This window comes from Podarcis muralis, chromosome 8 (assembly GCF_964188315.1).
Source record: "Podarcis muralis chromosome 8, rPodMur119.hap1.1, whole genome shotgun sequence".
NCBI lineage: Eukaryota > Metazoa > Chordata > Lepidosauria > Squamata > Lacertidae > Podarcis > Podarcis muralis.
The window spans coordinates 15,876,027-15,899,079 of NC_135662.1; the positions used below are offsets into that span (position 1 = coordinate 15,876,027).

General features: G+C 43.9%; 1 protein-coding gene across 4 annotated transcripts in view; it reads left to right on the plus strand.

The window, feature by feature from the left end:
• ENPP2 (ectonucleotide pyrophosphatase/phosphodiesterase 2) overlaps positions 1-23,053 on the plus strand; it is an 82,014-nt gene that overhangs the window by 41,157 nt on the left and 17,804 nt on the right. For 3 of the 4 annotated variants that reach the window (XM_077932754.1, XM_028736238.2, XM_077932756.1), the window contains 9 exons: positions 2,720-2,775; positions 6,032-6,097; positions 7,163-7,235; positions 14,038-14,190; positions 16,322-16,430; positions 17,813-17,938; positions 19,604-19,635; positions 21,467-21,594; positions 22,959-23,046. In XM_077932754.1, coding sequence (XP_077788880.1) covers positions 2,720-2,775; positions 6,032-6,097; positions 7,163-7,235; positions 14,038-14,190; positions 16,322-16,430; positions 17,813-17,938; positions 19,604-19,635; positions 21,467-21,594; positions 22,959-23,046 — 831 coding nt within the window. The remainder of the gene's footprint in view (positions 1-2,719; positions 2,776-6,031; positions 6,098-7,162; positions 7,236-14,037; positions 14,191-16,321; positions 16,431-17,812; positions 17,939-19,603; positions 19,636-21,466; positions 21,595-22,958; positions 23,047-23,053) is intronic. The other variant, XM_028736234.2, reaches the window with a different exon arrangement.

Genomic DNA, 23,053 nt, shown 5'->3' on the forward strand with positions numbered 1-23,053 from the left:
AGTTTCTGTTTGGTTTGCCTTAGCCAAAGTGAATCAATAAAAATAATGGACATTTTGTGTGTGTGTGTGTGGTATTAAATCTTCTGGCTTTTATGTTGGCATGATTGGGGCCAGTTATGTCAAAAATTAGTCATGACTCGGCTCCAGTGGGAGTCGGGGATAATGTCACTTTTACTCCATTGGTTTTGAGTGAGACTTTGTCATGGCTAACTTTTAGCTGGATCAGGGTTGCTGGATTGGTTATGCAGAAAAGCCTATTAAGGGAAGTCCTTGCTGAAAATTGGTTCTGATACTGCTAAATATAAAGTTAAAGGTAAAGGTAAAGGGCCCCCTGACCATTAGGTCCAGTCGTGGCCGACTCTGGGGTTGCGTTGCTCATCTCGCTTTATTGGCTGAGGGAGCCGGTGTACAGCTTCCGGGTCATGTGGCCAGCATGACTAAGCCGCTTCTGGCAAACCAGAACAGCGCACGGAAACACCGTTTACCTTCCCGCCAGAGTGGTACCTATTTATCTACTTGCACTTTGACGTGCTTTCGAACTGCTAGGTGGGCAGGAGCTGGGACCGAGCAACGGGAGCTCACCCCGTCGTGGGGATTCGAACCGCCGACCTTCTGATCAGCAAGCCCTAGGCTCTGTGGTTTAACCCACAGCGCCACCCACGTCCCTTCACTGCTAAATATAGCTTTAGCAAAAGGCTGGGATGCCCATCATAATGATACTCTGGTTTAAAATTTGGTTTAAATTCTCTTTAATTATTTTTAGAAATACAGTGGATGCTCGGGTTGCAAACGTGATCCTTGTGGGATGCACGTTTGCAACCCGCAGCGTCCGCAACCCACAGTTGTGCATGTGCAGGTTGCGATTCGGCACTTAGGCGCAAAGCGCGATTTAATGTTTCTGCGCATGCACGACTGCCAAAACCCGGAAGTAACCTGTCCCAGTACTTCTGGATTTCGGTGGTCCGCAGCCTGAAAATACGCAACCTGAAGTGTCTGTAACCCGAGGTATGACTGTATCCCTGTGGCAGTGTGTTTCTATAGGTATAAAATGCAGTCCCCACCCTCCTTCATTTTAACACTTAACAATAGAACTTGGACGGAAGCAGCTGGTTACAGCCCTTCTATTGCCAATTCCACCTGGCAATGCCAAGAGTGTTATGGGTCAAAAGCTTTTTGAATAATTTAAGACACCACCATGGCAGTATCCTGCTCGTGTAAACAGAGCCTTATTAGGAACATCAAAAAGGTGTTTTACACTTTCAAAAAGTGAAAGCAAATGCAAGGGATCCGTTCACCCGGGGAGATTGATCTATGGTTCTTGTTAGTACAGTGTCCAAAAGGAACATGGTGCTCCTACAAGCAATAAGGCAAAAGGAAACATTTTTCTTGTGCAGTGTTCCCAGAGATGACATTGAGCTCCTATTGAGTCTTTGATTGCTCCCATGGCCCAGCCCTACCGTTAGGCAAAAGTCAGGCAGCGGAAAAGTTTCAACCGCAATTCTGATTGGCTTTCATATGTGGGATGGAGAGTCATTGTATCCTTGGCCTTCAGCAGCAAAATACAGTGGTACCTCGAGTTTCAGACACTGCAGGTTACAGATGCTTCAGGTTACAGACTTTGCTAACCCAGAAATAGTACCTCGGGTTAAGAACTTTGCTTCAGGATGAAAACAGAAATCGCGTGGCGGCGGCATGGCAGCAGCAGGAGGCCCCATTAGCTAAAGTGGTACCTCAGGTTAAGAATAGTTTCAGGTTAAGAATGGACCTCCAGAACAAATTAAGTTCTTAACCCGAGGTACCACTGTACTGGCTGTGGCTGGAGGTGCTGTGTTTTTTGCTAGGCTCCCAAGAGGGGTCCTTAAGATGCTTTGAAGCTGAACCTTCTAACTTAGAATTGCAAGCTGGGGGTTTAACCGGGCAGCACCTGCTAATGGGTAGATCACGGAGGATAAATGGTTGATGATAGTCTCAACCATTGTGCACAGCCTAGTGCCACACCTCTGCCCTATAATTTTGTTCCACTGCAAGAAATATTTTTTCCTCTATGTTTTTCATCCCTACGTAGGTGGCATGCAGGTGTCATGGACTGTACAATGTTTGACACAGACCAAGGCTGCAAATCTCTTGCAGAGTCTGGTCACATGATAATTCAGAACATGAGATGGTGTAGAGCCTTCATGTGGTGGTCCTCAACCTGTGTGGTGATCTTAACTTGTGCCCAGCGATAAAAATGCCATTCCACAATCTGTGTTAAAAGCTGAATTCTTTGCATGACAGTGAATACTCACATATGCAACCGGCTTGCTGTTGTGAGGCTGGGAGCTAACATTGTACTTCAGATGTTCAGTGTGTGTGTGTGTGTGTGTGTGTGTGTGAACATTATACCGGTGACTTCAGAGACTGAAATTTTCAGCATCCGGAAAAAGGCGCCAACTTGCACAATCAGGATTTTACCTCTGTTCTCCTTTTAATTTTTTTCCAGTTATTAAATAACCGTGACCCTGATTCTCTAACCTGTTAATCAAGGAAACTATTCAGATTTCTGCTGCTAGCCCGGTTGGATGCAAATGCTCAAATTCTAATCTGTAGACCTGGAAGCCAATGTTTGGGGCTGAGGGTTGGGGAAGGTTTTATTTATGACATTTTGTTTTAATAAATGTACCGTCATGTAGCCAACGGTCTGCCGCTCTTTGTAATCGCCTTATATTTTCCTAATTAGATATGGATTACGGCTGCCAAGCAAGGGGTGAGAGCTGGTTCATTCTTTTGGTCTACGTAAGTATACCCGCTCAAGACAGAATTGGTAACTTAACCGCAATAAACAAGAACTGGGAAGCAAATGCCATAGAAACCAACAGGTCTTAATTTTCAAGGAAGGATAGAATCGGGCTGCAAAATGTCCCTGGCTTCATCTCTTGAGAGCTTTCAATTCAGGCAACATCTGTTTTCCAATTTGCCCACCACTGATAGATGTGATGAAGTGTTTTGGAAAAGCACTGTATACGGAACTATTAACTAAGAACCAATGTAGAGGATACACTAGAAAGATAAAGTAAAAAATCAAGTGAGGAGGGGAATGCAATCTGCGTGGCCTTCCAGATGTTGCACCACAGTGGTCAGGCATTATGGATTGCCATATCTGGAAAACCTGTTGCCTACCCCTGCTTTACACCATTGACACTTCAGAAGTTACTGGTAAATAATAATAATAATAATAATAATAATAATAATAATAATAATAATAATAATAAATAATTAAAAAAAAGTTTATTTATATCCCGCCCTGCCAGCCGAAGCCGGGTTCAGAGCGGCTAACAACAGTAAAATGATAAAACATTCTAAAATCATTTCATTATAAAATTAATTCCAATCAGATTAATGGCAACCATTGGGCTAGAGTTCTGTGAGGATTGCCAAAGGAGGGAGTCAGGCTGTGCCCTGGCCAAAGGCCTGGTGGAACAGCTCTGTCTTGCAGGCCCTGCGGAAAGATGTCAAGTCCCGCAGGGCCCTAGTCTCTTGTGACAGAGCGTTCCACCAGATCGGAGCCACAGCTGAAAAAGCCCTGGCTCTGGTTGAGGCCAGCCTAACCTCTCTGTGGCCTGGGACCTTCAAGATGTTTTTATTTGAAGACCGTAAGTTTCTCTGTGGGACATACCAGGAGAGGCGGTCCCGTAGGTATGAGGGTCCTAGGCCGTATCGGGCTTTGAAGGTTAAAACCAGCACCTTAAACCTGATCCTGTACTCCACCAGGAGCCAGCACAGCTGGTATAGCACCGGGTGAATGTGATCTCGCAGCAAGGACCCCGTAAGGAGTCTTGCCGTGGCATTCTGCACCCGTTGGAGTTTCTGGGTCAGTCTCAAGGGCAGCCCCACATAGAGCGAGTTACAATAATCCAGTCTGGAGGTGACCGTCGCGTGGATCACCGTGGCTACATGTGATGAAGTGTTTTGGAAAAGCACTGTATAAGTAACGATTAACTAAGAATCAATGTAGAGGATACACTGTAAAAATAAAGTAAAAAAATGAAGTGAGGAGGGGGAAGCAATGCGTGGCCTTCCAGATGTTGCACTGCAGTGGTCAGGCATTATGGACATTGTAGCCCGCCATATCTGGAAAACCTGTTGCCTACCCCTGCTTTACACCATTGACACTCCAGAAGTTACTGGTAAACTGGAGTAAATGGTGGACTAAATGTGGGACTAAACCCACCTACGATAAGCCCAAAAGTTATTGTGCTTTTCCTTAGCAAGTTGGTGTACAGAATAGCATTAAAGTGGGATGAAAGGAACCTGTTGAAATTGGGTCAGAACAGATAGAAAAGTCCCATTTATTATTTTAACATTAACATCAAATGTCTGTTTCTAGCTTAATGCTTCCTAGGTGGTTTTAACATAGGCAGGGGAGCCTGGGATCCTCCAGGCATTTACTGAGCTATAGCTGCCTTCAGCCCAGACCATTGGTCATGCTGACTAAGGCTGCAGGTTCCCCATCTGCATAGCCAAGGCGCATAAGGTGCACTGCTGGCTGGTGGAGATGTAGCAGTGTAAATATGACACAGGAGACCATTGGATGGGTCAAATTAGGATGCAACTTTATTGACGACAGGTGTAAGCCAGTTTGGCATAAGGCATTGGGTAAGGATCTGCCCTCAACCAGCCTGCCTGCTGGTTGCACCCAGGGTGAGTTGCACCTGGCATGATGGCTATCCCTAGGCATGGATCAAGTGGGGCATTCCTGACAGTGTTGTGTGGTGCTATGGCCCATTGGCCTTGGTGTGGGCACCCAGACAGTTCTACCCCTTCCAGGACCCTTTTAGCAGGGTACCCAGCTGTTTAAAGGCTGACTTAATTGCCCAAGTCTTGACATTTGCTCTGGGGCAGGCGAAAAGCTGCAGAAGGGCCCATTTGTCTGCAGGAAATATTCCTCCCTGGTGGCGCTGTCTTTGGCATATGCGCCACCGGGGTGCAAAGATCTGCCCAGCCCCACTGTTGTGAATGACAAGCGCCGCCACTGGCATGGCGCGTCTTTGGTAAATGAGCGCACAAAGTCGAAAGATCTTTAGTGAAACAGTAGGTACAGTGGTACCTCTGGTTGCGAACGGGATCCGTTCCGGAGGCCCGTTCACAACGTGAAAAGAGTGCAAACTGCAGCAGCGCGTCTGTGCACACGCGAGTTGCGATTCTCCACTTCTGCGCATGCAAGTGAAGTCATTTTGTGTGTCTGCGCACGTGCGAGTGGCGAAACCCGGAAGTAACCCTTTCTGGTACTTCCGGGTCACCGCGGGACGTAACCTGAAAGAATGTAACATGAAGCAAACGTAACATGAGATATGGCTGTATACATTTTGGTAATATATATGTATTTTGTTTTTCTAGCTTGACCAAAATTATGTATTATTTCATAACAGCCCCCCCCCCCCCGAATTCGGCGCCTGGGTGCCCTGCACCCCTTGCCCCCCCCAGGTAAAGATGGCCTTGCTCCCTGGCTTTCAATAGTGTGACCAAGTAATCCATAGTAAGGCTCATGCCACCTCAGCCCACACACCATTGGGCTGAAACACATGGGTGGGAGGGCAGGTTACCCACCGACAATCAGGTACATGCTGGGCACTGGGCACCACTCCCCTTTACTGCCCCGGCCTCTGCCCTTTGCCCACCCCCCCAGCTCCCTTCTGATTGGCCAAGAGGGTGGCCCAGATTCATGTGACTGGACAAAGAGGCCAAGTCTCCTCTGACTAACCGCATGGACCCCTCCTTCCCCAATTCTCAGGCCCAAGCTGCACTGGGCAGCAAATGGGAGCCACCCCCTAAGCAACGGTAAGCCTATTCTACCATTTAACAGGCTTTGTTACGGGAGAACCATAGCCATGATTATTAGCAGCAGTGTCTACGTGCTCTCAATGTGAACCACAGTATAGAACTCAAGCATAGCACAGCCACACTTTGTGACGGTCTTGCGTGTGAATACGAGCCAAAAATAAAATAAAATTGTGCAGCTGTTTCTTACTCAGTTTGCTCTGTTCTGTTCTAGTATGATCCCTCATGAGCGCAGAATATTAACAATCCTGCAATGGCTAACCCTGCCAGACAATGAAAGGTAAGTCATATTTTCTTTTCTTTTCTAAGTGTGGCTGAATGCCAGCGTTGACAATATTCTCTGTAGATCGCAAGCTTTGATCCACTGTCCTGCCCCTTGTTGACCAGCCCATGACGTGAATACCCTGTTATTGTGGACGTGGACGCTCTTGTTATTAATGACATGGCCTAGGGTCAGTTGGCACAGAGTGTCTCTGTGTTTGAAATGCTGTTTCGTCTAATGTGGCTTAATGAGTGTTGCACCCTGCGATTTGGGCCGATGTCAAGATTTTTAATTGTGTTGCTGAGTACACACAGCTCTAGACCCTGCCAGCGGACACAGTCTTTGGCTGTTGTTGTTGTTGTCCCTTTCTCCCGACCTCCGTTACACAACTGTGGAATGTTTCTTCCTGAGTCTTTGCTCAGCACCTCTCAGCATCCCTTCTAATATTTTTAATGAAGTTGCGGTACAACGATGGGCTTAATCGGACTGTGGAAAACTTGCGACAGAGTTGCAGTCCTCTTGTTTCTCTCCTTCTGAAGGCAAGCTTTGTTTGAAAGGGTTGGTGTGAGCTAACCTGCTATGGGAAAACTGTTCAGACAACAATTTTCTTTTCTTTTAATAACATTTTATTGATTTTCCAAAAATAACAACAACAGCAATACAAAAACAAAACAAATTGACTTCCCTCTAATCCCTCCCTTGGTTCTATTATTTATCAACATACTGCATGTCTATTGTTAAATTTTAACCTATCCATTCATAACAAAATTACAAGTAATCTTAAAACCCTGCTGATGTATTAACCTGTGTGCATTGCTTCTGTAAATATGCAATAAACATCTTCCATTCTTCCTTAAATTCATTGTTGTCTCTTCCTCTTAGTTTCATAGTCAATTTTGCCATTTCAGCATATTCCATCAATTTAACTTGCCAATCTTCTTTTGATGGGACACCTTATTCTTCCCAATGTTGTGCTAATAAGGTCCGTGCAAACAAGTTATTTTGTGATTTTGATAGGTCCACTCCTATAATACCCAATAAGAAAGCTTCTGGTTTTTAAAAACATTTTTCTTTTCTTTTCAGGCCTTACGCTTATGCGTTCTACTCTGAGCAACCAGATATCGCTGGCCACAGATATGGCCCCTTTAGCTCTGAGGTTAGTATAGTTCCTCTTCCGTAAATAGCATGGCTCTGAGCTCAGTGCTTTGCCAATACTCCAGAGCTGGGGGAGCCTGTTGCTCTCCAGATGTTGCTACACTCCATCCTCCTTGGTCATTGGCTAGTTGGAGGCCATGAACATCTGGAGGGCCGCAACTTCCTTACAATTTGCATTACAGCAAAAGCCATAGAAAGGCTAACCTTTGACTGAATTGTGTGTGTTGGAAGCTGATGGTTTAATCTGCACATCTGTCTCTGGAAAAAAGAAAAGCTATATATGTAAAAGGGCAGGAAAACAGTCCTGAGAACTTCCAGCTCTAAGAAGTCCCTCCTGGAGTGTCATAAAATCATAGACGTGTGGCTTTAGGCAGGAGCAAAATTTATCATTGACAGGCCACCTCTTGGATATATTCAAAGTTAAACAGTTTTAAAGAGCAGTGTGTGGAAAACAGCATTTCTTGTGGTTAGGTTATGTTTTCTGCTATATAATAACTATAGCAGTTAATGCTATAGCAGCTCTCTGAGGTTCCCTCCGTTTCGTTTTTAAGGAAATGGCTTTGCTTCATTTTTTGCATTTGGCAGATGTGTACCTAATAATCAGGCCCATTTTAATTGTTAATAAAGAGCATCACTCAATAGATAGAATCAGTAAGTTGGCCAGAAATATTGGTGCTCCTGATGAGCAACTAGATGTTTAAAAATGCAGCGCAACCCTCTTTTAGATTGCGTTTCTGGAAACCCCTTCTCTGACCGCAATCTGCAGAACCACTCAGCTAGCTCCAGCGATGGGATTTTGTGTGTTTCGAATGACTGCTTTCCTTTGCATGTCAAACCGCTTGTGAAATTTAGAGTTTCACAAGTGCTTTGATATAACAGGGTCTCTTTAAACGATAATGACACTCGCTGTTTCTTACAGTGCTTTGAATCAATTTTCTCACTGCTAGTCACAGTGAGAGCTTTGCTCCAGGTGGCAGAATGAGGGTGGGAAATTTGTACACTGCCACCACAATTTACCGCTCTGGAAGTGCCAAATTAAGATACGATCACCTAGCAGGTAGGTGGGGGACGGGAGACGGGCCTTCTCCGCCTAAGATAATAGAGGGATCCTGGCAGACACAGCAGACAGTGTTGGATTAGATAGACCAGTGGCATAAGATAGCTTACTGTTTTCCTGTGGCTGTGAGTCTCAGGGGATGAGAGCCTTGTTCTGAAGTATAGAATACCTTTACATTTTTTATGCCATGCTCTCAGGAGATGGGTGGTGTCCTGATTAATGCACAATCTTGATTGGGTGACACCAACTCCAACCAAAATGTGTGGAACCCTGCATATATCAGCCCACGGGTGGCACTGTGGGTTAAACCACAGAACCTAGGACTTGCTGGTCAGAAGGTCAGCGGTTCGAATCCCCGTGACGGGATGAGCTCCCGTTGATCGGTCCCTGCTCCTGCCAACCTAGCAGTTCAAAAGCACATCAAGTGCAAATAGATAAATAGGTACCGCTCTGGCAGGAAGGTAAACAGCGTTTCCGTGCGCTGCTCTGGTTTGCCAGAAGCGGCTTAGTCATGCTGGCCACATAACCCGGAAGCTGTATGCCGGCTCCCTCGGCCAATAAAGCGAGATGAGCGCCACAACCCCAGAGTCGGCCACGACTGGACCTAATGGTCATGGGTCCCTTTACCTTTACCTTTACAGGCAATTAAAGTAGCAGAGGGTCAAACCTAGACGTGACACTCGAGATCAGTCATGGAAATGCCCCCCTTCATCTTTCTTTTACAGGCAGCCCCCCATTTACATGGGGGTTATGCTCCAAGGCACCACACGTTTAAGTGAAATTGTGTATATTTGAAACACCATTGGAAAAGCCTGCAAACACCCCGTTGTGCCCCTTCACCACCCCTTTTTGTGATGCTTCTGGGTTTGGTGTGATGCATTTGTGTGCAGTTGCGCACATATTGAACACGCTTAAATGAGGAGTTGCCTGTATTTACAAGCAAAGTTTGTGAAGGCTTCATATTGAGAGAGGGGTTTAACCTTTCACATGCTTCCACCACCCCCATTTAATCACCCCCCCCCCCAAAAAAAAACCATGCTGGTACTTTCCTTGTTTGTTTGTGTGTGCGTGTATGTGAGAGAGGGAGGGAGGGAGAAGACAGGTCCCCAGATCTCCCATATCGCTCTAAGTTTGGCCTGAATTTTCTAAATGAATATTTCAAGAAGTCAGTACAGCTGTGCATGCTGCACAGATGTCAAGATTTACTAGGGGCAGGATGTTTTTTTCTTCTCTTTTACAAAAGGGATAGGAAGCATTTAATGTTTCTCCTTTTTCAGATTTTTCTTTTTTTTAAAGAGTTGTGAATGTCTCATAAATCAGCTGGGAGGAAGACCTCATTGGGGACCCCTCAGGGTTGCTTGCTTAGCAATCATAGTAGTTTGGCTATTGCATGCAAACCGCTTTCTCCCCACCCCCAACGCTTCCTTTGTACAGAGCTGGCTGCTCTTTAAACATTTGGAACAGATCTGGGCCTTTTCTGTCCATATGGTGTTTGAGCAGCACATTAGAGTTTGGAGGCAAACGTTAGAGGGATGGAAATCATGTGTTCAGTTTTTAACCCGCCTACGGATTCGGGGTAATCGTAAAGAGAGACTCAAACAATTATGTAAAACTTCTCCTCCTAATCCAACATTTCCCAACCTATTGTGCTCCGGGTCCTATTTGACTCCTATTCGCTTTATCCCTGCGCTGGCTGTGGTGGGAGCTAGAGTCAAAAACAGCTGGAAAGGCCCCAGCTTGGAGGAAGCCCACCTAACCAAGTGACACTTCATGTATTCTCTGCTTAATAAAGGACCCAGCTGTTCTGTGACGTTTCAGCCTCTGACTCATTGTGTGCGAGAGGTATTGGGGGGGGGGTACATTAGACCCCACTTTAAGTGATTGCAGGTGGAAACTGTTGCATCCAATATATTGGTTGTAAAGGATCTCTCGTGCCTAGTAAAAACAGTTAACACAATAGCTGCATTGTGTTCATGCTGCAGTTATATAAGAAGCTGGTGAAATTTCAGTATGCATTTGACCCCAGTGTTGCTTCTGTATATTTACACAATTTATTTAAGATATTGTGTGTGACTCTGCAGAACAGATAATATAGTAGATAATTGATCATAGAGTTGGAAGGACCATAAGAATCGTCTAGTCCAACCCCCTGCAATGCAGGAATATTTTGCTCGATGTGGGGCTTGAACCCACAGCCCTGAAATTAAGTCTCATGCTCTCCCAAATTGAGCTATCCCTCACAATGCCATTAGGGAGTTTTGAGTTTTGGAAACACATACAAGCAGGGGTGAGGCAATTAATCTATTTCTGACCCATTTCATTCTTGCATGTGTTCATTTCATGATTATGTTTTGACCATTTTGGCATTAAATCACTGCTTTTTGTTTTGTTAAGTTTAGAAAGGCATGGGTTGAGACACACACGTTTTAAACTTATTTCTGCATGCACATTTTTGGGGGCTTTCTTCAGCAGAGAACTGCATTGGAGAAGTGTGAAGTCTGTAGCATCAATACATTCTGATCTGCATGTTACAGTCTGGAAGGTGTGAATTGGGTCCGTTTGCCTCAATATTCAGGCGGAAAGAAGTTATCCTTCATCAAGACATGCAACGCACTGGGCTCCAAGAGATTCTTGTTGCTCGGCTCAAGGAGATAGCTCAGTGGGTAAAGCATGAGACCCTTAATATCAGGGTCATGGGTTTGAGCTTCACGTGGGGCAGAATACTCCTCCATTGCAGGGGGTTGGACTATATGAAACCCGTGGTCCGTCCCAACTCTACGGTTCTAGTAATCCGTGCAATAGCTGCTTAAGACTGATGCCTTCATTAAGATACTGGCTTTCCAGTACAGATTTTACTCATAGGAAGATCCAAACTGCTTGGCTTTAAAACTGTGGCAGAACCATATCTCACCAGTGCTAAACCAGAGTCATCGACTCTCTGTGAATTTCTGAGCTCAAGTTCAAAGTGCTTGAAGGGGCAGATTTAGGGCTGTGTGAATGGTGCACACTAGGCACTGAGTTGAGGGGGAGCAGTCTCGATGCCCGGAAAGCAAGGCGCTTTGGGAAGGGGGCGTGAGGACTCTGACAGCTCTCTAGAATAGCAGCATGCAGAGAGTAAATTCCTCCCTTGTGGTTGAGTTCACTGGTAATCCAAGAGGTAAGTCTTGGGGATGTGAGGAAGTGGTATCTTTGTCCTAGAACTCCAGGCTTGGTAGTGCATTGCCCCTAGTGATCCTGCTGGACCCCAGCCATCAGTACTGGGTTGCCAGTTGCCACATGGCTTGTAGATGACAAGGCCCAATGAATTAGTGTGCCAGAAACAGAGGACTCACGACCGGTTCTTCCAGAGTATTTTTTTTAAGCAATTGATCTGAACTGAGACCCCAGTGAGGGGAAATGTTGAGAGATCTGGTCACAGATCTCTTTTGTTTGCTTAGCTGCACCCTTAAAAAAACCCTCCATCATCTGAGAAGCATCCCCAGACCACGTGCTTGCCTTTTCCATCACAACCAACATATTTGCATGTAACACTAAACCGTGGTTTAGTGTTACACGCACAGTTGGGAAGGAGCTGCCGTGGACCTTGAGCTAGCACACTTCTGACCCTGTTCTCCTTGCATGTATCCAAGCGGAGGACTTTGGCAGAGTGGCTTAAAACTAATTCTGACCAGCTTTCACACAATTCATCGGCAAACCATGGTTTATGAAGCGGGTTCGTTTAACTAACCAGAGCTTGTTGTAAACCAGAGCCAAGATTCATGGAAAGTGAAATTAAGCTGCCAGAAGTTGAAGTTCTGGCTATCTAGGAGGAGGAGGCGGGACGGGAACATAGCCATAATGTTGTCTACTGTTGTGGGAAGTTATCCTTTGAGGTAAACCCTTGGCTGACCAGATTCTGCCTCCTTTGTGCGTGTGATCCTATAACTCTTAATGACAAAGCTAGAGATCTTATGCATCCATCTTTCACCCCTTGTACTGATAGTCCTTGTTCTTCCTCTTTTGAAGTGATGCCCTGGCTGGTTAATAGAGACTTGGCTTTCTTCCTAGCTCTAACTTCTTTGGAAAGAGAAGCTATCACTTTGCGAATGTATGTACAAAATGCGCGGTCTACTAGGTGAGCTGCGAACCGGACAGCAAACTCATGTGCTTACGGACTGTTCTGCTGCCCCTCTAACATGCTACCCTGGGATGGCAATTCTGATTTATTTAGAACCACCTGGTGGCCCAGTTTAAAGCTCTGGCTGTGCTTCTTTTAGAAAGAGCGAGTAGACTATGAGAATCCTTCCTTTCCTCCCTCCTCTGCTCCTCTCCTCATCAAGACTGCACGAAGCTTGAACTCTTCCTCCTCTTCTATGTATATATATATTTTTTAAAGAACCTCTGAAGCTGCTTTTTGGAGAGAGACGAATGGAATTGGATTAGCATCTCCCTTCCAGCTGCTTGCCTGGGAAGCAATGAAACAGCATGGCAGATGGTAACACTGTTTTTCCTCCAAGAATGCGGGTCTGCGACTGAAACAACAAAGACGGCGGATGGCTAAGCGGATAGGAACAAACGGCGCTGTAAATCACCGCCGAGTCTGAACCTCCTTCGCTGCGTTTCCTTTCTTCATCTTTTTAAATGAGCTGCTCTGCACTATCTCCCTGTATGTGTCATCTTGCACTCTTCTGAGAAGCTGATCCTAAAAGATGCCAGAAACTCTCATTGGAGTAGTCAATTGGAGTTGCATGCCATGTGGCTTCTTTTAAAGATCAATTTAAAGTCGTCTCGGACAACTGCGCATTGCTTGCCTCTGAGGCTCTTCTTTCCCCCAAACGGTTTTCTCCCTCTTCTTAACGCAATGGACGATTCGCTGTTACCTCCTGTCTGCGGCATCCATCTTTAGGCCCTTTCCCAACACGGGAATTTTGCCCAGCAACTAAAATAAGTCCAATGTTGATGAAAACTACCTGGCTAAAAACAAAATGGTACCCTACAGGTGGCAACTGTGGGATTACGTCTCATTCAGAAATATGTGTGGGGTTGGTTTGGTGTTTTTTTTACAAAAAAGATCAATATTTACAGAAAATATCAATAGTGTAGTGCTACTTCCTGCCAAGAATATTGTGCCTTCTGGTGGGTTAAAAAAATAACAGCAAGAATTGGGCATGCCTCTTGGCACATGAAACAGATAGATACAGACTAGCATGCTGGCCACATGGAAATAAAATGTGAATCATTTTTGTGGCTTCTTATACGTTTGGCTCACATTTTGTGGATTATCAATATTTTAAGGCATAAAAGCATTAAAAAATCTGATGAAATCAAATTTTAGAGCATAAAATGGGGCCCTTTATGAACACAGAAAGCTGTTTACTGAGAGTATAGCTCAGTATTGTCAACACTAACTGAAAGTGGCTCTCCAGAGTTTCAGACAGGACAGGAGACTTTTCATGCCAGGGATTGAACTTGGAACCTTCTGCCTTCAAAGCAGATCCACTACCACTGAGCCACAGCCCTTTTCCCACTAGAAAATAAACCTCTGCTTCAGGGAATTGTTGTTTCTGGTGGGCTCTAGTTCTATTCTTATAAATAACTGACTGAAGTAACTTCGCCCTGACTTGACCTCTGAACTACCTCTGGTGGCCTTAACCAAGACTTGGTGTACTGATTCCTAAATCTGCTGCTGGCACAGGTGGTTTTAACCATCTGCTGTTAGCCGAGATGAGCTTTTTCTGAGTCCAGGCATCTCTCTCGGCCAGTACAGGAGAGTAGTTTTGGCTCACCTCTTACTCCATCTAAAAGACCTAAGAGAAAGATCACTCCCAAGCGGAGACAGAAAAGACGTGTTGACTCTTCCAAGAAAAGAAGAAAAGCGCCAAGAGCGGAACAATACTCTGCGGAATCCCGTCGGAACAAAGTAAGTTTACAAAATTGACACGCGCCAAATTCTGAAGCTCTTGTACCGTTTGATTCTTTTTCTTTTTTCAACTTTGGAATTCTCTTCTTCAGAGTGGAACTTCCATTGCGACCATCTTGAAAATATGTCAACAGACTCCTACTGTTTAATCAGCAACGGTAGTCTGTCTCGTATCCCTCTTTTTGGGACTTGTGTTCTCTTTGTACAAGCCCAATCATCTTAACTGTTACAAAATATGTGTATAAATGGTACAGACAGGGTACACCAGCAAATAAATCCTGCTGGAAAAAAGTTCATCCAAAGTTCTCTGTCCACAGATGGAAATGTCTAGACAAGCCCTTAGAGTCAAGCTTTTTACCAGACTTCATATCATCCTTTTCGGCTAAAAATCATTTTTTGGAATGGGTGTATTTCCATCTGGAATAGTCTTACCAGTAGTGCCTGAGGGTTCCTGAGGAAATATTACCAGTTTACTTCCTTTCTTAGCATGGCACAAGGCTGCTGTTAGCATCCCCTTACAATGGGGCATCAGAGGAAAAGCTGGGTGACAAGAATTGCTCTATAAGATCTTTTCAATTTCATGGCCATCAGCTTAATATTTGATGTCAGCCATTTGTTTTGGAGGACTAAAATGCCTCCTCAGAACTTGAGGAATGTTTTGAGGCGGTGAAAATTGGCAAGTGATATTGGGGCATCTCTTTGTTTGAGCAATCACAACCCAGGATTAGCAATCTGCACCTGGACATCTGTGGGATGTCTTCACTCAAACTTTAGGTTCTTCATAGGTTGTAGAAATTACTTGGTTTGACATTGTGGAGGCTTGCCGAAGGTTCCCTAACTTTTGAACCTGCAGAAGTAAACTGAAGTTGATGTTTGTGTGTGCTTTATTTTACAGTATTAAAAATGCCTAGCTTCGGATTATTTTGGTTAATCTGGACATAGGACGTATGTGACTAGTTGTCTTTTTCATCTTGCCAATACCACTGCTTCAGGTTTCCTCAGAGGCAAATATGCCCGCAAAAGCAAACAAGCAAAACCCACCCCAAGCTGCTCATTTGAAATTCATGAGTACTCCAAGTCCGAACTCCCAAGTTTAAGGCTTGTGCATTAGAAAAGGGGATGGCGGGGGAGCTGTTTCTGTGGTCCACTAATAAATAGGCAAAATGCAATGTTGTGTAGGAAAAGAAACATTTGCCCAGTAGCTTTTATTCTTAAATAGACAGCCGCTCAACTTTGCTCTAAAACTAATTTGTTAGATGGTCAAACATGAAGGCTATGCAGTCCTCTGCTTGCATTGTCCCACGAGGAATCTGAGGGAAGTATATTTTATTAAATACAGGCATTTGTTTGGAGAAAGGTATTGGCAAAAAACCTCCATGCTAGGTCTTGGTAGTGCATTGTGTGGTGCTTGAATATTTTGATTGTATATGTCTATTGTTTAAAAGTATGGATTTCAGTCAAGGCCTTTTTAAACAGTTTAAGCAAGTGGACTAGGGGCTCACTTAAAATTTGAAGTCTTCTGTTATGTTACTTAAGAATACGAGTCTACAAAAGACCTGCGTTCTAGCATACTTCACAAGCTGGTTGGTATTTCCATATGATCATCTCAGATTCTTAGATCCGTGATTTCCATACAGGGGCTCAAGCTTCACCACCATTTGAGGGATTTCGCAGAAAATCTTACTATCACTTTGAATGTCAAATATGATAACGCTCATGTGAAAAACGTGGAAGGATAACATCACGGGGAATGCAAATTAGTGGAGATGAAGTTTATAGTCCTATACACACTTATCTGGAAGTAAGTCCCATTGAACTCAATGGGGCTTACTTTTTAGTAGATATGTGTAGGATTGCACCGTAAACCTTATCAGTGACTACTAAACATATGGAAAATGGAACGCTGGGCTTGCTAGTCCCTTGGTCTGCTCCAACACCGGATTAGACTATGTTCTTTATCTTTCTGGACTTTATTTTACTGACACTATACATTTGAAGGTATGGTGATAATGCCCCAAGTCCAGAGCTGGGGTCTGGCTGTGTAAAATTGAGCTGGAAAATGAACCAAAGTGTGGGAGTTGGGTGGGAAAGAGCTGATTTTCACCCTTTGTGTAAATATATGCATATTTAGATGTTGCATCCGCTAAGAGAGATTGACAAGATCCTGGGACAACTAATGGATGGGCTGAAGCAGTTGAACCTGCACCGATGTGTCAACATTATCTTCGTTGGTGATCATGGTAATTATTTATTTTATTTTAATTTTTAAACTTTATGCAAAAGTCTCAGCTCATGTTTTTTTTTTAATACTTAAAGGTATCCAGTTAGCAAAAGATGTCAAGGGAGTGTTGGTAAATGAGAGACCTGCTTCTTCAGGAGTCGTTCGGCTTCCAGCGTGTGTCCTCATGTTTTTAAGACATACACATATCGTCGTGTCTTCAGTGGAGAATAGGGGGAAACATGTGAAATGAGTGCAAACACAAATATCTAAAGGAAGGAAGAGGATGAGGTGTTGTCTTGCAGTGGTTTTTCCTACTTCAGGTCTTCTGAAGTCTAGTTTTGTTTGGCAATTTGTATTTGACTTTATCACATTTATCACTACTGTGTCAAACAGTTTGCTGAGAGATGAAGTACTAAAAGGTTAAAAACTACAACAAAACAATCCGACTAAAGAAGGATAGTTCAGATGTCACCCACCAGAAGAGTTCACTGCTTGTCTCGCAAACCTATTAATTTAGTCATAAGAACTGAGATTCTGCTTGGGCTGCTGGAAAAACTTTTGGAACAAGCCCACACAATACGAGTTCAGTCTAGGACAGAGATGATGGCTATCTAATTCCTTATTTGAGCATAGGTTGTTGATGGGTCAGGGCTGCAGCCCCCAGAAGTGAATGTCAAAACCAGTTTGAGCTTATTCTAGGCAGATAGGATGACCTCATACAACTTTTTGATTCTTTAAGTTTTGGTGAGTGTGCGTGAATTCTTTTTACTGAAGTCTGGCCAGGGTAATGTGCAATCAATCATTTCTCAGAGTATAAAGGCAGACAAGAATAACGCCAAGAAGTTACAACTACTAAAACTTTGACAAGGTTGATAATTTAGTCACGAACCTCAGGTGTATCAAGCCACCTCTTATTGCTAACAGGTGTTTTGTAGGGCTATTTTACTTTTAAAAGTAACATTTTCAGTGTTCAGGTTGCAGTCTTAAGTATACGTTCTAGAGAGAAGAATCATGCAAGTCAGTGGAACCTAAGCTCTGAGTGAACATGCTGAAGATTGGGCTGCAAGTCTCTGTTCTTAAATTTGCTTGAATTCCCTAGCAGAGGTTTGCTGTGCTTCTCATAGTTCTTTGATATTCTAACTGCAGTTTATTTCTAAGCCCGATTTTATGCCTTTATCTTCACTGCAATCACCATCTTAGCAAAATCTTAGACACTTCTCAGTGGTCTTATTTATGACTAGGGGTGTTCTCAGGGAGGTTACCATTCACATGCTGTGAAGTTAAAGAAGTAAACTGTTAAGGGCTCCCAGAGTCTTAACCTCTCCATCAGTTTGCTCTCAAGTAACAAATATTGATGCCGGAGTCTCCCTACCCCCTTCTAAGTCATGTTTCTTCGTACAGGGATGGAGGATGCCGCTTGTGAAAGAACTGAATATTTGAACAACTACCTGTCTAATGTGGATGACATAATTCTGATACCAGGAACACTGGGGCGAATTCGTGCCAAAGCTAACAGCAATGTCAGATGTAAGTTGATCTTAGCAGTGTTCACCTTGCACCTTTGTGCGTGCCCCAATATATATACTTTTCCTGCTGCCAGAAATGATGGTAGCACGAAGATAACACCCTTGCTGAGAGTGATCTTGTTTTAAGAGACACTTCCTAATTCAGGGATTTTGATATACCGGTGATGTTTAAAGGTAAAGGGACCCCTGACCATTAGGTCCAGTCGTGGCCGACTCTGGGGTTGCGGCGCTCATCTCGCTTTATTGGCCGAGGGAGCCGGCGTACAGCTTCCGGGTCATGTGGCCAGCATGACTAAGCCGCTTCTGGCGAACCAGAGCAGCGCACGGAAACGTCATTTACCTTCCCACTGGAGCGGTACCTATTTATCTACTTGCACTTTGACGTGCTTTTGAACTGCTAGGTTGGCAGGAGCAGGGACCAAGCAATGGGAGCTCACCCCGTCATGGGAATTTGAACCGCTGACCTTCTGATCGGCAGGTCCTAGGCTCTGTGGTTTAACCCACAGCACCACCCGTGTCCTACCAGTGATGTTTAGGAATGACAAATTCCCTATTTATTTTCTTGCATTTATCTTCCACTTTACTTTCTCCATGGAACACAAGGGGGCACACATTTAATTCTCGGATGATCGCCCATCCCAGTACTGACCAGACTCAGACTTGCTTAGCTGTAGCAAGCTGTAGCAAGCCTTGAGTGCCTTCAAACCATAACCTGGTGCCTGTTGTTTGACAAGGAATGGGGAACCTATAGTCCAACAGGTGTTGATGAGCTACAACTTTCATATATAATATAATATAATTTATTATTTATACCCCGCCCATCTGGCTGGGTTTCCCCAGCCACTCTGGGCAGCTCCCAATAGAATATTAAAAACATGAGAAAACATCAAACATTAAAAACTTCCCTTAGCAGGGTTGCCTTCAGATGTTTTCTAAAAGTCAGGTAGTTGTTTATTTCCTTCACATCTGAAGGGAGGGTGTTCCACAGGGCAGGCACCACTACTGAGAAGGCCCTCTGCCTGGTTCCCTGCAACCTCACTTCTTGCAGTGAGGGAACCACCAGAAGGCCCTCCGCGCTGGACCTCAGTGTCTGGGCTGAACAATGGTGGCTCTGCTGGTTGGAGCTGATAGAATCAGAGTTGGAAGGGACCACAAAGTGTATGTTGCCCAAACCCTGCAATACAGGAATCCTTTGTCCAACATGAGGCTCAAACCTACGACCCTGATATCAAGACTGATGAGCTATCCCATCAGTCATTGGTTGTTGTAGTCCTAACAGATGTCATTATAATATTTCATCCAGTGGGTTGGATCCATGGAGCTGAGAATAGAAATGGGGGAGCAGGTAGTATTATTCTGCAAATAGGCAAGAGTCCCCACAACACTATAAACCATTAAGTTTTAGAGTAGTTATGCTTACACACAAGTAGAACATCATCCTGCCTTCTTTGTTTCACTTTTCTTGTGCAGCGCTCTAGCACAAAGCATAAATGTTTCTTCCACAAGCAGGAGACCCTTTCCACACATCTAAATGCATGCTTTGGATCCATCCCAGAATGCAAAATAAAAGCATTTTTAATACGAAAGCTAATTCTTGTTCTGAAAACTTTTTCTCTAGCTCAAGGTTCAGTTGATTTCTCTCTTTTTCCCCCCCTTTCTCCAACAGATGATCCAAAAGCCATCGTTGCTAATCTCACAGTAAGTATTTGCTTAGCACACACTCTTGTGGCTTCTAATTATGGGCTGAGCATTTACAGTGCTTAACTAACAGTGAACTTGGTCAAGAGGATGCTGATCAGACCATCATAAAGCCTTCTAAATAGGATCGTTCATGGGTGTGGAAGAAAGCGCATCATGATTTCCACTGTTTTGTTGCTGCTAACAGATTTTTATAACTTTTCTGGATAACATGCACCAACTTAATGCCTTAATTCTCTGAACACAGTCCCTTTATCCCATCCCTTTGGAAATGGGGAAAAAAACCTCTTTTCCAAGTAAATATTTTGCTAGTACTCCATTGAAAGAATTGAGATCTCTGTTTTCAAAAAGTGGAGAGAAAAATAAGTTTAGACTTGGAATTTGGATCTTTGGAAAATGGAAGTCATCTCAGCATTGTGTTAACACAATTTCTTTCCACCCTCAGCTCCCCAATCTTAAAGATTTTGGTGGAAGAAATTAAGCAAACAGTCTACAACCCACTGCAATCAATTGCAGATGACAAACTCTCAGAGCCCAAACTGTGGTGGTTGTATCCAACCAAGTTATACTGGTAGGAGACCCATTTAAATTAATGGATCTAAAGTAGGTATGCCCAGTATTTTCAATGACTCTAACATTGGATTTGGGTTGTAAGAAGGCTGCCATTTCCCTTCTGCTCTTTCTTCATCACAATTGGTGCTGTTTCTGTTTTGCCACGGTTCGGTTTCCACTCAACACTAAACTTTTCACATTGCTGCCTGCTGTTTAGTGTCACTTCTGCACCTTACTAATTTAGTGTAATCAATTATGTAATTATTTGCACACTGTTCATTTCAGTGTGAAGGAAGAATCAAAACAAAGTGGAAAAAGTCATTCATTGTGTATCAGCTTTAAAAAAGAACATGGTTTTTAGCAAATACAAATCGTATTAGCTGGATTGATACCGATCATATTCACTGGATTAATTTCCTTTCTAGACTTGGGATGGTCAATTTGTGCTTCTGTTTCCTACTGGAATTCTCTGACAGCCCTACATTAGATGTTACTGTAGGTGTTTGGGTCATGAAGCCTCAGCTCGCTGCTTATGTGCCTGTATCCTCAAGTTAAGTTCTCACCTGAGCATGGGTGCTTGGCAAGCCTGCTGCCTGAAACCCTGTGGAGCTGCTGCCAATCAGAGTAGACAATACTAGTAAAGGTAAAGGGACCCCTGATCATTAGGTCCAGTCATGGACGACTCTAGGGTTGCAACGCTCATCTTGCTTTATTGGCCAAGGGAGCCAGCGTACAGCTTCCAGATCATGTGGCCAGCATGACTAAGCCACTTCAGAGCAGCTCACGGAAACACCATTTCCCTTTCCGCTGGAGTGGTACCTATTTATCTACTTGCACTTTGACGTGCTTTCGAACTGCTAGGTTGGCAGGAGCAGGGACCGAGCAACGGGAGCTCACCCCGTCGCAGGGATTCGAACAGCCGACCTTCTGATCGGCAAGCCCTAGGCTCTATAGTTTAACCCACAGCACCACCTGCGTCCCGACAATACTAGTAGAGGTGGGCAAATGATCTGACTTGATATAAGCTTTATAAGAGATAGAAGGTGCACTGCTAGGGATTGGTTTAGAAAGGGTTCCTGCTTCTGGCGGCAGATGACTTGGACAGTGACCTGCCATTCCCTGTTATAAACTCCCTAGCTCAGTTGGTAGAGCATGAGGCTCTTAATCTCAGGGTCGTGAGTTTGAGCCCTGGACTGGGCAAAAAGCTTCCTGCACTGCAGTGGGTTGAGCTTGATGACCCTCGTGTTCCCCTCTACAACTCTACAATTCTGTGTTTCAGTGCAGGAAGCCTGACCAGCACTTCAAGCCGTATTTGAAGCAGCATCTCCCTAAGCGTTTGCATTACGCCAATAACCGAAGGATCGAGGATATTCATTTGCTGGTGGAAAGAAGATGGCATGTGGCCAAGTAAGCAGACGTCTTCCTCCGCTTACCACTTTTTGCCTTTCGAGATTTCCAATGAACTAGATCTAACGCCTGTAAAAAAAGCAGTGAATTGAGCTTGGTTTCTTATCCATAGCTAAAGAAACCAGCCATGTCTATATCAGTGGCTGTTGACATACAGAATTGCTGCATGGTTACTCATTAGTCTCAAAAAGAGAGTCCTATAGAGAATTATAAAAACGTACATCTTGCAAGCTGGACTCGAGAATATTGAAGAGTTTCTTATCGCAATAATTTTTCTTTGATTTCCTTAGCGTCACAGCTATAACAGCATGAAGGATCCTCAGAATTATAAAATAATATTGCTTAGACTAAGGCTGCAATCCTAGCCCTGCTTATTTGTGGTTTACTTGTGAGTAGCTGTTGTTAGGATTGCAGCCTTAGTTTTTCAAGAGTTGAAAAGAGGTTTCTTGCTAAAAAAAAAAATCTAATGGTGTGTTAGATTTTCATTAACATTTAACTAGGGTGGCTGTCTGTCTGTGTGTCTGTCTGGGGGCAGGTTAATTCAGTTCGCAATTAAAGTTGAATCTTTCAAATTTACAGTTCCTGGAACAATATGAAAACAGAAATGCAGCTGTCTTTTGAAATTCACACCTATCTGAATTTTTAGCTGACCAGTCAAAAGAATGTTTACAAAAATGCATATATTAGCGGGGAAATGCGAGTGAAAGCAAATATATTATTGGTGAAAATAACATGCAAAAACGTGTGGTATTAGGATAAATTGCTTGCATATATATACATGTCAAAACTCCATACAAAAGTGTGTGGGCTGGGTTTAAATTCGCACAAAAATGTTGAAGAATTTTCATGAGGTTTGGGTTTTTTAAAAATTGCAAATTGCTGCAGAAATGTGAAGAACTGAATTTGAATTGAAAATGAGAAACAGAGAGAGAGTCAAAACTAACAGATCCTTTTACCCCTACCTTTGCGTAAATAGTTGTCTTTCTGCAATCTGGTCATTTCCAGATGACCTGCTAATTGAGCATTCAACCTGATTTATTTGCACAAAGTTTATCCAATGGTTCCGCAACCTTGCATCAAGCCATTGTTATCCCACATTTTAGTGCATTGTTGCAACGTTTCCCTTGCTGCTAAAAGTTAGGTTTGTGGGGTTTTTTGGCGGGGTTGGGGAGCAGGTTTGATTCACAGCCAGGCCAAATCCGCTTCAGTCCTGCAACCTGAATTTGCTGGTCTGTGATTGAATCCCACCGGTAAAAAAAGTGGGCAGTCTATAAAGGTGCCCTCCGTGGGGAACCGAACCTTAAGCTGCGTTTGAACTCCTTTGTGGCAGTAAAAGAACAACAACATCTTCTTAAAACCTCTAGGAGACCTGGAGACGTGTTTAAGAAAATATCAGGAAAATGCTATTTCCACGGAGACCACGGCTACGATAACAAGATCAATAGCATGCAGGTAAGCG